The sequence below is a fragment of the Tachyglossus aculeatus genome, chromosome 1, assembly GCF_015852505.1.
Source record: "Tachyglossus aculeatus isolate mTacAcu1 chromosome 1, mTacAcu1.pri, whole genome shotgun sequence".
Classification (NCBI taxonomy): domain Eukaryota; kingdom Metazoa; phylum Chordata; class Mammalia; order Monotremata; family Tachyglossidae; genus Tachyglossus; species Tachyglossus aculeatus.
This window is the reverse complement of record NC_052066.1, coordinates 52,728,415-52,744,744: the sequence shown is the minus strand read 5'-3', so window position 1 is coordinate 52,744,744 and position 16,330 is coordinate 52,728,415. Positions and strand designations below refer to the sequence as shown.

The window sequence follows — 16,330 nt, the reverse complement described above, 5'->3', positions numbered from 1 at the left end:
GATTCCTGACTTTTTAGGATGGGGATCTTACTTCATTTGTTGGGATTTAGTTCCCTATGGTGGAACTTGAAAAGTTTAGGTATTGTGTTTGTTTGAATTAATTCAATTAGATTAGAAACATCCTGAGCAGGGAAGAGTTCCTTCTCTAGTTTGAAGACTTGGGATCTTTGTTTCTAGCGAAAGCCATTGAAAAATAATATTTAAAATGAATTAGGCAGGTTGATTTATCATGCCACAGAGACCAAAAGGTCTTGCAAAAAAAATATTGACTGGAGAATTTGAAATGTGAAAAGGAAAAAAGGAAAAGACAGAGAAAAAGAAAAAGGTGAAAAATAAAGGGAAAAATGAGATTTGGTTCATGTGTTAGATCTCACCCAATGCAAATTTCTTCAGAGAAGCAGCATGGCTCAGTGGAAAGAGCCCGGGCTTTGGAGTCAGAGGTCGTGGGTTCAAATCCCTGCTCCACCACATGTCTGCTGTGTGACCTTGAGCGAGTCACTTAACTTCTCGGAGCCTCAGTTACCTCATCTGTAAAATGGGGATGATGACTGTGAGCCCCATGTGGGACAACCTGATCACCTTGTTTCCCCCCAGTCCTTAGAACAGTGCTTTGCACATAGTAAGCATTCATTCATTCATTCAATCGTATTTATTGAGCGCTTACTTTGTGCAGAGCACTGTACTAAGCTCTTGGGAAGTACAAGTTGGCAACATGTAGAGACGGTCCCTACCCAACAGTGGGCTCACAGTCTAGAAGGGGGAGACAGAGAGCAAAACAAAAGCACTTAACAAATGCCATTATTATTATTATTTTGACAAGAAACCTATCTAAAAATTTACCTCACATTTCCAAGCTACCCTAACCTCTCCTCCCCAACTCCCTCTTCTCCTTCCAAATTTAGGGACCGTCTCTATATGTTGCCGATTTGTACTTCACAAGTGCTTAGTACAGTGCTCTGCACACAGTAAGTGCTCAATGAATATGACTGACTGACTGACTGAAAGAATGAAATGGCAAGCCATCCTTCTTGTGCAAGCTAAATCTCCCAAAGATTCAAACAACTCATACAACAACTCAGAGGGTATCATCAGATAACACGCTGGAAGCAGCGTGACTCAGTGGAAAGAGCACGGGCTTTGGAGTCAGAGGTCATGGGTTCATTCATTCATTCAGTAGTATTTATTGAGCGCTTACTGTGTGCAGAGCACTGTACTAAGCACTTGGGAAGTGCAAGTTGGCAACATAGGGATGTGGCTCCGCTGCTTGTCAGCTGTGTGACTTTGGACAAGTCACTTAACTTCTCTGGGCCTCAGTTACCTCATCTGTAAAATGGGGATAAAGTCTGAGCCCCACGTGGGACAACGTGATCACTTTGTAACCTCCCCAGCGCTTAGAACAGTGGTTTGCACATAGTAAGCACTTAATAAATGCCATTATTATTATTATCATTATTATTATAACTTAAGGCTTTGGGGAACTTCTAGGTCTCTGGATAGATTCACTACTGCATTACCAGAATCTCTGTGGCAAATGACTCTTAGCTCATTTGCAAACTCAGAGTCACCATAAATCTTTTCTCTCTTATCCAATTTCCCTCTTCCCCACCACCCTTCCAAACGATCAACTCAAATCCTTCTTGATCTCAAAATTCATCCCAATCAGTATCCAGCCCAGGAAGCAATTATGGCAAGAAATATTTGTCACGGAGCTGCGGATCACGCTGTGGTGAATCCAGCCTGAAACCTTGGACAGGAGACTGAAGACTTCCTGAACACACATTTTCATTCACAAAATCAATCAATCAATCATATTTATTGAGCGCTTACTGTGTGCAGAGCACTGTACTAAGCACTTGGGAAGTACAAGCAGTGTGTTGCTTGAATGTGCTTTCTGCATAGGAGCCCAACCCTCCTTTCCCTGTCCACTGCATACCCTGACATTAAATGCTGGTGTAATTGAAGGCCCAAGTGCCGTATAGGATGCATATTGTTAACGTATCATTGTTGTTTGTTATTAGAATAACAACTTGGAGAGGGCCCTTGATTGGATCTTTGGCCATCCTGACTCTGAAGAGGAGAACGAATTTGCTACAAACCTGATGGATTTGGAGAACCATGCCAATGCCAACATTGTCACAGAGACTAACCCGGAAGGTCCTAGAGTCAAAGATGGAGCAGGAAGTAAGTCTTCTCCTCCCGAAAGGCTCTTGCAGTCGTTATTACCATCATTAATTGAAATTTGTTAAGAGCTTTCTATGTATCAAGCACTGTTCTAAGTGCTGGTGGAGATAGAAGTTAACCACGTAGAACACAGTCCCTGTCCCACATGGGGTTCACAGTCTTAAATAGGAGGGAGGACATGTAGCTTAATCCCCACTTTACAAATGGGAATAAATCTTTTTAGACTGTGAGCCCACTGTTGGGTAGGGACTTTCTCTATATGTTGCCAACTTGTACTTCCCAAGCGCTTAGTACAGTGCTCTGCACAAAGTAAGCGCTCAATAAATATGATTGATTGATTGATTGATAAATGAGATGCCCAAGGTCACAAAACAAAGCAGTTAGCAGGGCTGGGATGAGAACTCAGGTCCTCTGACTTCCAAGCCCATACTGTTTCCACGAGGCCTATAAGCTTATCATGGGCTGGGAAGTTGTCTGATAATTGTGATTTATAGCTCTCTCCCAAACGCTTAGTAAAATCTTCTACATTTAGTAAACGCTCAGTAAATACCATTGATCGATTGACAGGCCATGTTGCTTCTGCTTAACCCTCTTGTTCAATAAATTAAAATAACTAAATAACTGGAAAATAATTCACTGGGGGGTTGACAGGAAAGTAATTCTGCCGTTAGCAATAAATATCCTCCACCAGAATGTATTTTTGTCCCAGCGTTCTAGAAGAGAAAAAAAAAATCTTTCTCTTTGTAAAATGTAACTGAATGAGACTGGTATAACCTACTACAGTATGTAGTAATAATAATAATAACTATGGTATTTGTAAAGTGCATACTATATGCCAAGCACTGGTAGTAGTTGTAGTAATAGGAATAGTATTTATTAATACTAGTGTACATAGCACTCAGACATATTCACTGAGAGCATATTGTGTGCAGAGCATTCATTCATTCAATCATATTTTTTGAGCGCTAACTGTGTGCAGAGCACTATACTAAGCGCTTGGGAAGTACAAGTTGGCAACATATAGAGATGGTCCCTACCCAACAGCGGCCTCACAGTCTAGAAAGGGGAGACAGACAACAAAACAAAATATATTAATACAAAATAAAATAAATAGCAAATATGTACAAGTAAAATAGAGTAATAAATCTGTACAAACATATATACAGGTGCTGTGGGGAGGGGAAGGAGGTAAGGCGGGGGGATGGGGAGGGGGAGGAAGGGGAGGGGAGAGGAAGGAGGGGGCTCAGTCTAGGAAGGCCTCCTGGAGGAGGTGAGCTCTCAGTAGGGCTTTGAAGGGAGGAAGAGACCTAGCTTGGCTGATGTGCAGAGGGAGGGCATTCCAGGGCAGGGGAGGACGTAGGCTGGGGGTCGACGGTGGGACAGGCGAGAACGAGGCCCAGTGAGGAAGTTAGCTGCAGAGGAGCGGAGGGTGCGGGCTGGGCTATAGAAGAAGAGAAGGGAGGTGAGGTTGGAGAGGGCGAGGTGATGGACAGCCTTGAAGCCAAGAGTGAGGAGTTTTTGTCTGATGCATAGGTTGATTGGTAGCCACTGGAGATTTTTGAGGAGCGGAGTGACATGCCCAGAGCGTTTCTGCACAAAGATAATCTGGGCAGCGGCGTGAAGTATAGACTGAAGTGGGGAGAGACAAGAGGATGGGAGATCGGAGAGGAGGCTGATGCAGTAATCCAGTTGGGATAGGATGAGAGATTGAACAAGGAGGGTAGCGGCTTGGATGGAGAGGAAAGGGCGGATCTTGGTGATGTTGCGGAGGTGAGACTGGCAGGTTTTGGTGACGGATTGGAAGTGAGGGGTGAACAAGAGAGTGGAGTCGAGGATGACACCAAGGTTGCGGGCTTGTGAGACGGGAAGGATGGTAGTGCCTTCAACAGTGATGGGAAAGTCAAGGAGAGGGCAGGGTTTGGGAGGGAAGATAAGGAGTTCAGTCTTGGACATGTTGAGTTTTAGATGGCGGGCAGACATCCAGATGGAGATGTCCTGAAGTCAGGTGGAGATACGAGCCTGGAGGGAGGGAGAGAGAGCAGGGGCAGAGATGTAGATTTAGGTGTCATCAGCATAGAGATGATAGTTGAAGCTGTGGGAGCAAATGAGTTCACCAAGGGAGTGAGTGTAGATAGAGAACAGAAGGTGGACCAAGAACTGACCCTTGAGGAACCCTTACAGTAAGGGGATGGGAGGGGGAGGAGGAGCCTGCAAAAGAGACTGAGAAAGAATGACCGGAGAGATAAGCGGAGAACCAGGAGAGGACGGAGTTTGTGAAGCCAAGGTTGAAGAGAAGGGGGTGGTCCACAGTGTCGAAGGCAGCTGAGAGGTTGAGGAGGATTAGGACAGAGTAAGAGCCGTTGGATTTGGCAAGCAGGAGGTCATTGGTGACCTTTGAGAGGGCAGTTTCGGTGGAATGTAGGGGATGGAAGCCAGATTGAAGGGGGTCGAGGAGAGAGTTGGCATTGAGCATTATACTAAGCTCTTGGGAGAGTGCAATATAACAATATAACAGAGCTGGTAGACACATTTCCTGCCCACTGTACTTAGTTTAGGGGAACAAAATACACAGTAGAGTTAGACCTACCTCTCATAGAGAGTTAGAAAACAACATGAAGGTTTCCAAATACCTACATATGGCCTTAGTAGTTTAGCGGTTGTAGTAGTAATAGTAGTAGTAGTGGTGTTTATTGAGTACCACTAGGGTGATGCCCTGTACTCCGCACTTCGGGTTGCACAAAACAGTTTACTGTAAAGTTTTAGGATCAGTAATTCATTTCACTGGATCCATGACCTTTAGGGCATTGCATGCAGCTGTACACCGATGAGCCCATTAGAGGCCTGGAAGACTTTATGGTTCTCTGAAAGTCCATTAAGCTTTTACGGGGTACTTCCCAATGGAAAATCTTTTTTCAATTCATTTTCTGTTATTTTCTTCCCTGGGTGGACTGGCTTAGCTCAAGGAGAAAGTCAAGTTATGCAAACCACAAGATGGGGCTATGCTCAAACCGCTAAAACGTGGAGCGTAGAGAAAGGCAAGGTAGAATCCGGGATTCCTTTATCATAGTCAGGACTGTGTTGTGTTTGTAGTACGTCATGAGCTAAATTCAGAAAAGCTACTTCCAGGTGGTTTTAATAGTTGTAAGTGCTTAGTACAGTGCCCTGCACACAGTAAATCAATCAATCAGTCAATCAATCGTATTTATTGAGCGCTTACTGTGTGCAGAGCACTGTACTAAGTGCTTGGGAAGTACAAGTTGACAACATATAGAGACAGTCCCTACCCAACAGTGGGCTCACAGTCTAGAAGGGGGAGACAGAATAAAACCAAACATACTAACAAAATAAAATAAATAGAATAGATATGCACAAGTAAAATAAATAGAGTAATAAATATGTACAAACATATATACATATATATATACAGGTGCTGTGGGGAAGGGAAGGAGATAAGATTGGGGGGGATGGAGAGAGGGACGAGGGGGAGAGATGGAATTTATTAGATACTGTCCCAAATGGATTGAAGAGTTGAGCCAACTTCAAAAGCAACTTTGCTCCTAAGGAAGGAGTAACTTCCACTCTGCAAGGACGTGGAACACAAGTCTGGGAGTTAGATGGTCATAATAATAATAATAATAATGATGGCATTTATTAAGCACTTACTATGTGCAAAGCACTGTTCTAAGCGCTGGGGAGTTTACAAGGTGATCAGGTTGTCCCACGTGGGGCTCACTGTCTTAATCCCCATTTTACAGATGAGGGAACTGAGGCCCAGAGAAGTGAAGTGACTTGCCCAAAGTCACAAAGCTGACGAGTGGCAGAGCCGGGATTTGAACCCACAACCTCTGACTCCAAAGCCCGGGTTCTTTCCACTGAGCCACACTGCTTCATAATAATGGCATTTATTAAGCGCTTACTATGTGCAGAGCACTGTTCTAAGCGCTGGGGAGGTTACAAGGTGATCAGGTTGTCCCGCTGGGGGCTCACTGTACTAAGCGACTGGGAGAGTTGGTAGACCTGTCCCCTGCCCACAGTGAGCTTACAGTCCAGAAGGGGTGATTTTATAGGCCACATGCTTTATTTCCAAGAAAAGGGGACGGACAGGAAAGTAAGGGGAGGAGAAGGAAGGAGTGAAGTGACCTCAAATTCCAGCGTATTTCAGTGCGGTTAATGAGATTATTTTAAAACAGGCCTTTACTACAATTAATGTTAAAAGGGTCCCAAAAGCCTAAGGGCGGTTTTGACCTTCCTGAGTCTGATTCAAGGATTGTTCTTGTGGAAAGTCCTACCAAAGGCTCTGGGGCTTTGCTTCATCTGAATTGCTTCAAAGCCTTATTGAAGGCCCATCTCCTCCAAGAGGCCTTCCCTGACTAAGCCCTCACTTCCTCTTCACCCACTCCCTTCTGCGTGGCTCCTGAAATTGGATTTCCACCCCTCCCTCAGCCCCACGGCACTTACGTCCATATCTGTAATTTATTTATATTCATGTCTGTCTCCCCTTCTGGACTGCAAACACGTTATGGGCAGTTTCTGCCAACTCTGTTATTCTATGGGTTCTAATCCCTGTTCTGCCACTTATCTGCTGTGAGACCTTGGTTGCGTCACTTCAATCAATCAATCAATCGTATTTATTGAGCGCTTACTGTGTGCAGAGCACTGTACTAAGCGCTTGGGAAGTACAAGTTGGCAACATATAGAGACAGTCCCTACCCAAGAATGGGCTCACAGTCTAGAAGGGGGAGACAGAGAACAAAACCAAACATACTAAAAAAATAAAATAAATAGAATAGATATGTACAAGTAAAATAAATAAATAAATAGAGTAATAAATATGTACAAACATATATACAGGTGCTGTGGGGAAGGGAAGGAGGTAAGACGGGGGGCATGGAGAGGGGGACGAGGGGGAGAGGAAGGAGGAAGAGGAAGGAGAAGGACTTCACTTCTCTGGGCCTCAGTTACCTCATCTGTAAAATGGGGATCAAGACTGTGAGCCCCATATGGGACAGGGACTGTGTCCAGCCCAATTTGCTTGTACCTACCCCAGCGCTTAATACAGTGCCTGGCACATAGTAAGCAATTAGCAAATACCACAGTAATTATTATTATTATTCCTGTTGTTATTATTACCCTACATAGACATCCCTTTAAAATGGGTTCTGGAAAGGGTCATGGGTACTGGTGTGTGATAAGGTTTTCAAACATGATCAATAAGAAGCAGCATGGCTCAGTGAAAGAGCCCGGGCTTTGGAGTCAGAGGTCATCGGTTCAAATCCCGGGTCCGCCAGTTGTCAGCTGTGTGACTTTGGGCAAGTCACTTCACTTCTCTGTGCCTCAGTTACCTCATCTGAAAAATGGGGATTAAGACTGTAAGCCCCCCGTGGGACAACCTGATCCCACTGTAACCTCCCCAGTGCATAGAACAGTGCTTTGCACATAGTAAGTGCTTATTAAATGCCATTATTATTATTGTTATTGTATTTACAAATGAAGTGGGAAATCGAGCCTTCACCCATCTGGGCTTGGGCCTTTAGACATTTTTTTCTGCTTTTGTGAACTCTTTAGTGACAGTTTTGTTTTTAAAAGGAATCTTTGATTACTGAAATAATCGAAGGTAAGTAGGCTGTCATCAAATCTGTTCTGCATTCACGGCATATCAGTGCAACTAGGAATGATTTGACAAGAGAAACCAAGATTCATTTACGTTAATGTGGGAATTCCCAGGCGGCACAGCACCGATAGGGAAATTAGTAAAGTGGGAAAGGGCCAAGGGAAGGCGATTTGGAACAGACCCAAGACGGACACTCAACAGATTCTGGGTAGAGAAATTGAAAAGAACACCCTGGCATCATCTGGGCTAATTATATAGACTCAAATTACTATTTTTTTTTTTTTTGGTAACCCCAGCTTTACCTTCTATGGTTAAAGCGTCCTGAATTTCTCTTTGGGAGCAGGTACAGTGCAGATTTTGAGGGACAGAATGCCCATATTAGATTGAGATTCCCTAATTTTCCTCTGCAGGGCTGGTGGTAATAATAATACTAATAATAATGTTGGTATTTGTTAAGCGCTTACTATGTGCCAAGCACTGTTCTAAGCACTGTGTGGGGGGGATAAAAGGTAATCAAGGTTGTCCCACATGGGGCTCACAGTCTTCATCCCCATTTTCCAGATGAGGGAACTGAGGCACAGAGAAGTGAAGTGACTTGCCCAAAGTCACACAGCTGACAAGTGGCAGAGCCGGGATTAGAACCCATAACCTCTGAGTCCCAAGCCTGGGTTCTTTCCACCGAGCCACGCTGCTTCTCTGATTTCTAGGGTGTAGTCCTCGGGAGGAAGCCCCCTCTGCTTTTTCTCCCCTCTAAGGTCCATGCGCTAACTGTCACCTGTGCATGTGAGCAGCACAAGTGAACTTTTCCTTAATAATAGTAATGATGGTATTTGTTAAGTGCTTACTATGTGCCAAGCACTGTTCTAAGCGCTGGGGGGGGATACAAGGTGATCAGGTTGTCCCACGTGGGGCTCACAGTCTTAATCTCCATTTTACAGATGAAGCCACAGAGAAGTTAAGTGACCTGACCAAAGCCACACAGCTGACAAGAGAAGCAGCGTGGCTCAGTGGAAAGAGCACGGACTTTGGAGTCAGAGGTCATGGGTTCAAATCCCAGCTCCGGCAATTGTCAGCCGTGTGACTTTGGGCAAGTCACTTAACATCTCTGTGCCTCAGTTACCTCATCTGTAAAATGGGGATTAAGATTGAGCCTCACGTGGGACAACCTGATCACCTTGTAACCTCCCCAGCATTTAGAACAGTGCTTTGCACATAGTAAGTGCTTAATAAATACCATCATTATTATATGGCGAAGCAGCATGGCTCAGTGGAAAGAGCACGGGCTTGGGAGTCAGAGGTCATGGGTTCAAATCCCGGCTCCGCCAATTGTCAGCTGTGTGACTTTGGGCAAGTCACTATACTGCTCTGTGCCTCAGTTCCCTCATCTGTAAAATGGGATGAAGACTGTGAGCCCCCCGTGGGACAACCTGATCACCTTGTATCCTCCCTAGTGCTTAGAACAGTGCTTCGCACATAGTAAACGCTTAATAAATGCCATCATCATCATCATCCAGTAGCGGAGCCGGGATTAGAACCCATGACTTCTGACTCCTAAGCCCGTGGTCTTTCCACTGAGCCACGCTGCTTCTCTAATGCCCACATGACAGAATGCCCACATTAGGTTGAGATTCCCTAATTTTCCTCTTCAGGGCACAGAACTGGCTGGCGGTAGTCCTCGGGAGGAAGCCCCCTCTGCTTTTTCTCCCCTCTAAGGTCCAGCACAAGTGAACTTTCCCTTGGAGCGCAGAAGTTCTCCTGGGATAAATCAGGGAGAAGACAGAATGTACCTATAGAATGTAAACTCCTCCTGTAGACTGTAAACTCTCTGTGGGCAGGGGTCAAGTCTACTAACTTCCTTAAGTGCTAATGTTGTGCACATAGTAAGCACTCAATAAATATCAGAAACTGATGGACAGGACAGGAAGCTAACAACGAGCGACTTCTTCTTAGCATTCACCAGCCCAGCTCTTTACAGGTAGGAAAGAGCTCATTTGGACCTCCCAAGTACTTAGTACAGTACGACTGCTGCTACAAGCTTTCCATATTTTTATCTTTCCTCACTCCCTTTCCACTCCTCGTTGCCAAATAGACTTCCCTTACCACAGATATTGGCCACAGAAACACACATTTCCGTGAAGACCTCGAAATGCCCTCTCTCATCTACGCGACTACGACGCAGATAACGTGGAATCAAGGTTTCTGAGTGATGGTCCAGACACAAACCCAGCCACTTCGGAGGATTGGGTGGGATTTCTATCTCTTCCATCTGCAACTCAGTAGAAGGGAATGTAGTGAGAGAATTAAACTCGTGATTTCTTGGGTATCGTGTCTATTAAGGATGACTTTCTTGGGAAAATTGTTGGGTATTTATTCATTGCTTCCAAATATTTTGATTTCTGTTCTTCTCTCTGCTATTCTCTCTGCCAGGTGGTCCTGAATAATACACTGTGTGCTTTGATAAACATTGCTAATTTTAATGCTAGTACAACATTTTTCTTGCTGTGGAAACATTGCCTTTTAATTAATTTGTTTTTATGGCTTGTGTGTTTTACATAAATGGGAGAAATGCACCCTGGCCTGCGTTAATGTTCAGTACCAGTTTTAGTCAGGTTGTCTTGGGTGCTTATTTGCAGATAGGTCAGTTATATTGCTCTGACACTTGAGCAGTTGTGGGATCTAGAGTGCTTATTAAACTTCCCTTTGGGTTCCTGAAAAGTCCAGTTTTCTGATTAGAAAGATGATGTGGGGTGAGATGAGATTCGCACAAGTGACTGCTTTATGTTGCTTCATTATGGGTCCTGTGCTTTCATTTAAATTACAGGAGGGAGGCAGTGTGGTCTAGTGGAAAGGACATTGAACTAGATGACAGAGAAACCTGAATTTTAGTCCCAGCTCCCCCAGATTATTCATTCATTCATTCAGTTGTATTTATTGAGCACTTATTGTGCGCAGAACACTGTACTAAGCACTTGGGAAGTACAAGTTGGCAACATATATAGATTATCTGACCATAGGCAAGTTACTTCTTTTCAGTTCCGTATCCACATTTGTAGAATGAGAAAAATGAATTCCTTTTTTACCTTTACTCAGAAACATAAAGAGAAAATGAATGAGAAGATTCTGTTGAAGCCCTGTGATATCCTTGGAAGAAAATTGTTGAATTTTGCGTGTGGGTGTGTGTTTGTGTGTGTATATATATTTGTGTGTGTGGTGGACAGAGCACAGGCCGCGGAGTCAGAAGGTCATGGGTTCTAATTCTGCCTCTGCCACGTGTCTGCTGTATGACTTTGGGCAAGTCGCTTCACCTCTCTGGGCCTCAGTTACCTCAGCTGTAAAATGGGGTTTAATGGGGTTTACATTTGTAAAATGTATAAATACACACGATATGTATGAAGATATATGTTTGCATATATTATATGTATAAAGATTCATTTATTCATTCATTCAATCGTATTTATTGAACACTTACTGTGTGCAGAGCACTGTACTAAGCGCTTGGGAAGTACAAGTTTGCAGCATATAGAGACGGTCCCTACCCAACAGCGGGCTCACAGTCTAGAAGATGATAATTGATGTAATCCAAAAAAAGTTTCTGCATTTAATTTTAGTTTGATCTCAGTTTGATACGTTTTTGGGAGTGGGCTTCTCTGAAATTGAACTGTAAATTGAATTTGATTGCTTATGTCCTTTATATTTTTTTATTCCTCTACAGAGAGGTAAATGCTCTCCATCTCCTGAAAGCTAATTGGACTGAAACCTAGTATAATTTAAGTAGTTCAATTTATTTTCAGGTTGCACAGGTGCACTTTAGTCATCTGAATTTGCTACTCTGATACTGATATCTACTGTTTCTTTTATAGGATATGAATTACTTGGGTTTATCAGTCACATGGGAACATCCACCATGAGCGGCCATTATGTTTGCCACATCAAAAAGGAAGGACGGTAAGTGACCTTGGAGAGGAAGCAAAGATTAGTTGCAGAATGCATGGGCAGATGCTGGGTAAGCAGACCGTGGGCTCCTCCTCTTCCTCCCACCCCCTAACTGTGGTGGTCCTTCAAGGTTAAGTTCTCAGTCCCCTTCTATTATCCATCTACACTCATTCACTCCCATTCATTCATTCATTCATTCATTCATTCATTCAATCGTATTTATTGAGCGCTTACTGTGTGCAGAGCACTGTACTAAGCGCTTGGGAAGTACAAGTTGGCAACATCTAGAGACGGTCCCTACCCAACAGCGGGCTCACAGTCTAGAAGGGGGAGACAGACAACAAAACAAAACATATTAACAAAATAAAATAAATAGAACAAATATGTACAAATAAAATAGAGTAATAAATACATACATACATATATACAGGTGCTGTGAGGAGAGGAAGGAGGTAAGGTGGGGGGAGGGGGAGGTGGGAGAGGAAGGAGGGGGCTCAGTGTGGGAAGGCCTCCTGGAGGAGGTGAGCTCTCAGTAGGGCTTGGAAGGGAGGAAGAGAGCTAGCTTGGCGGATGGGCGGAGGGCGGGAATTCCAGGCCAGGGGGATGACGTGGGCCGGGGGTCGTCATCGGGACAGGCGAGAATGAGGTATGGTGAGGAGATTAGCGGCAGAGGAGCGGAGGGTGCGGGCTGGGCTGGAGAAGGAGAGAAGGGAGGTGAGGTAGGAGGGGGCGAGGTGATGGACAGCCTTGAAGTCCAGGGTGAGGAGTTTCTGCCTGATGCGTAGGTTGATTGGTAGCCACTGGAGATTTTGGAGGAGGGGAGTAACATGCCCAGACCGTTTCTGCACAAAGACGATCTGAGCAGTGGCGTGAAATATGGATTGAAGTGGGGAGAGACAGGAGGATGGGAGATCGGAGAGGAGGCTGATGCAGTAATCCAGTTGGAATAGGATGAGAGATTGAATGAGCAGGGTAGTGGTTTGGGTAGAGAGGAAAGGGTGGATCTTGGTGATGTTGTGGAGGTGAAACTGGCAGGTTTTGGTGACAGATTGGATGTGAGGGGTGAACGAGAGAGTGGAGTCGAGGGTGACACTAAGGTTGCGGGCTTGTGAGACGGGAAGGATGGTAGTGCCGTCAACAGTGATGGGAAAGTCAGGGAGAGGGCAGGGTTTGGGAGGGAAGATACGGAGTTCAGTCTTGGACACATAAGAAGCTCCCATGGCTTCAACTACCATCTCTATGCGGATGATACCTAAATCTACATCTCCTCCCTCTCTCCAGGCTCACTTCTCCTTCTGCCTTCAAGACATCTCTACTTGGATATCCTCCCCTCTCCTCAAACTTAACATGTCTCTGTCCTCTCCCAGACTTTCCATCATGGTGGATAGCACCACTGTCCTTCCCGTCTTACAAGCCCGTAACCTTGGCGTTATCCTTGACTCTGTCCTCTCATTCAACCCACATATCCAATTCGTCACCAAATCCTCATCCCTGTGGATGGCACCACTGTCCTTCCCATTTTACCAGCCTGTAACCTTGGCGTTATCCATGACTCTATTCTCTCATTCAACCCACATACCCAATTCGTCACCAAATCCTGTCGGTCTCACCTTGACAACATTGCTAAAATCTACCCTTTCCTCTTCATCCAAACTGCTATGACGTTAGTACAATCATTCATCCTATCCCACCTAGATTACTGCATCAGCCTCCTTTCTGACCTTCCACTATCCTCCCTCTCCCCACTCCAGTCCCTACTTCCCTCCGCTGCCCGGATTACCTTTCTACAGAAACATTCATGGCATGTCACCTGCCTTCAAAAATCTCCAGTGGTTGCCTATCCACCTTCGTGTCAAACAAAAACTCCTCACCATTGGCTTTAAAGCGCTTCATCACCTCATCCCCTCGTACCTCACCTTGCTTCTCTCCTTCTACAACCCAGCCCGCACACTTCGCTCCTCTGGTTCTAACCTTCTCACTGTGCCTCATTCTCGCCTGTCTCGCCGCCAACCCCTGGCCCACATCCTACCCCTGGCCTGGATCTCCCTGTCTCCTCAAATCTGCCCGACAATTACCCTCCCCAACTTCAAAGCCTTACTGAAGGCACATCTCTTCCAGGAGACCTTCCCAGACTAAGCCCCACTTTTCCTCATCTCCCTGCTTGGCCCTGACTTGCCCCCTTTGCTTTTCCCCTTCCCCCTCGCCCCAAAGCACTTACATATATATCTGTAATTTTATTTATTTATATTGATGTTTATCTCCCCCACCTCTAGACTGTGAGCTTGTTGTGGGCAGGGATTGTCTCTCTTTATTGCTGTAACCTTGTTACAGGTCACCTTGTAACCTCCCCAGCACTTAGAACAGTGCTTTGCACGTAGTAAGTGCTTAATAAATGCCATTATTATTGCTGTATTGCTCTTTCCCAAGTGCTTAGTACAGTACTCTGCACAGAAAAAATACAATTGAAGGAATGAATGAATTATTAGCAACCTACAGAGATACCTTTTTCTTTCAATGTTGCGAGATAAATTTGTAATCAGTATTTAAAAAATGTTTGTATACTGCCATGCTCCTATCTGGCTGTGCAGATATGGCTTTGCAAAGCTCTCCATTGCCTCGCCCCCTCCTACCTCACCTCCCTTCTCTCCTTCTCCAGCCCAGCCTGCCCACTCTGCTCCTCTGCCACTAACCTCCTCACTGGGCCTCCTTCTCGCCTGTCCCGCTGTTGACCCCTGACCGACGTCCTACCTCTGGCCTGGAATGCCATCCCTACTTACATACAGAAGTTATGTTGCCAACTTGTACTTCCCAAGCGCTTAGTACAGTGCTCTGCACACAGTAAGCGCTCAGTAAATACGATTGAATACAGAAAACTAGTTCTCTTTCCCCCTTCAAAGCCCTACTGAGAGCCCACCTCCAGGAGGCCTTCCCAGACTGAGCCTCCCTTTTTCTCTGCTCCTCCTCCCCTCCCCATCACCCCTACTCCCTCCCTCTGATCTACCCCCCTTCCCTGCCCCACAGCACTTGTGTATATTTGTACATATTTATTATTCTATTTTATTAATGATGTGAATATATCTATAATTCTGTTTATCTATTGATGCCTACTTGTTTTGTTTTGTTGTCTGTCTCCCTCTTCTAGACTGTGAGCCCATTGTTGGGTAGGGATTGTCTCTATCTGTGGCCAAATTACACTTTCCAAGTGCTTAGTACAGTGATCTGCACACAGTAAGCGCTCAATCAATACGATTGAATGAGTGAATGAAAAGGTTTAGTTCCAGGATGAAGGAGTCTTCTGTTGGGAATTATTATTATTATTATTATTACATTTGTTAATCACTTACTATGTGTCAAGCACTGTTCTAATCACTAGGATAGCTACCAATTAATCAGGTTGGACATAGTCCCTGCCCCACGTGGGGCTCACAGTCCAAGTAAGGAGATAGAACTGCTGTTGAATTCCCATTCTACAATTGAGGAAACTGAGGTACAGAGTAATTAAGTGACTTGCCCAGGGTCACACAGCAGGTAATTGGCAGTCAGGATTAGAACACAAGTCCTCTTACTCCCGGGCCCATGCTTTTTCCACTAAGCCACACTGCTTCCCTTGGTTTAGATACTCGTGTACCAAAAATATGTGCAGAGGAATTTATTAAAGTGCTAGTGGTTTGCATAGGGCTAGTTTCAATCCCGCCCCTAGCCAGCCTAGCTGACTATATTTGTGTGTAACAATTATTAGTCTTCCGACAAGTTTTCACGATGTGTATATATTTGATATCTAATGAAATATTCTTTCTTTTCTTTTTCTCTTTCAGGTGGGTCATCTACAATGACCATAAAGTCTGTGCCTCTGAAAGACCCCCCAAAGACCTGGGCTACATGTATTTCTACCACAGGATATCAAGCTAGGCCTTATTCACGCTACCTGGCTCATAGAAGCCATATACCTTTTTTTAGCTGCCAAAAAGAGAGTATTAAGTTAGACTACTTAAACGCAAAGGAATACGTGGGGTATTTATCGTTTATTTAAAAAGCACGGTTATTGCTGCTTCTGGAGGTGTTAATGAGGAAATTTCTATTGTGCGATGATATGATGTAGAATGTAGATGGTTTCTCTTGGTGAATGTTCAGAGATAAACCCTTACAGCACTCAGATTATTTTGGGGGGATTCTTTCCACCCAACACACTGAAAGCACAAATGCCACCACGGTTTCTGCCTGGTACCCAAGTGGGATGTCTAAAGACATCTGGAGAAAGTACCTTGCAGAAGTACTTTTGTCACTTATAGTCCTCCCAGATTATGAAAGGAAGATCTGACTTCAGCATTGTATAGAAAAGGAGTACTTTAACGTGGGCCAGATTTCTTTTCCATCATCACAAATTGTTAATTCTGGTGTATCTATGTATGGGAATTTTTCCCCAAGATATTTTCACACTCTAAAGCAGGCTAAATTTTAAATGAATTTTATTCTGCATGCTTGGCTTTGAGGGTGGGTCTGTGGTCTCTGTGTGTGTGTGTGGGTGTGTTGAGAGAGATGTGAGTGTGTGTATACTTGACACTCCATTCAAAATCCCATAATAGACTTCCATTTTTCACACTGTAC

At 44.5% G+C, this 16,330-nt stretch overlaps 1 protein-coding gene across 1 annotated transcript in view; it reads left to right on the top strand.

The window, feature by feature from the left end:
• The window catches only part of USP13 (ubiquitin specific peptidase 13), a 174,171-nt gene extending 158,127 nt beyond the window's left edge, over positions 1-16,044 (top strand). The window contains exons 19-21 of the mRNA XM_038744085.1: positions 2,019-2,181; positions 11,653-11,737; positions 15,541-16,044. Coding sequence (XP_038600013.1) covers positions 2,019-2,181; positions 11,653-11,737; positions 15,541-15,634 — 342 coding nt within the window. The 3' untranslated portion in view covers positions 15,635-16,044. The remainder of the gene's footprint in view (positions 1-2,018; positions 2,182-11,652; positions 11,738-15,540) is intronic.
• The last annotated feature ends 286 nt before the right edge of the window (positions 16,045-16,330 follow it).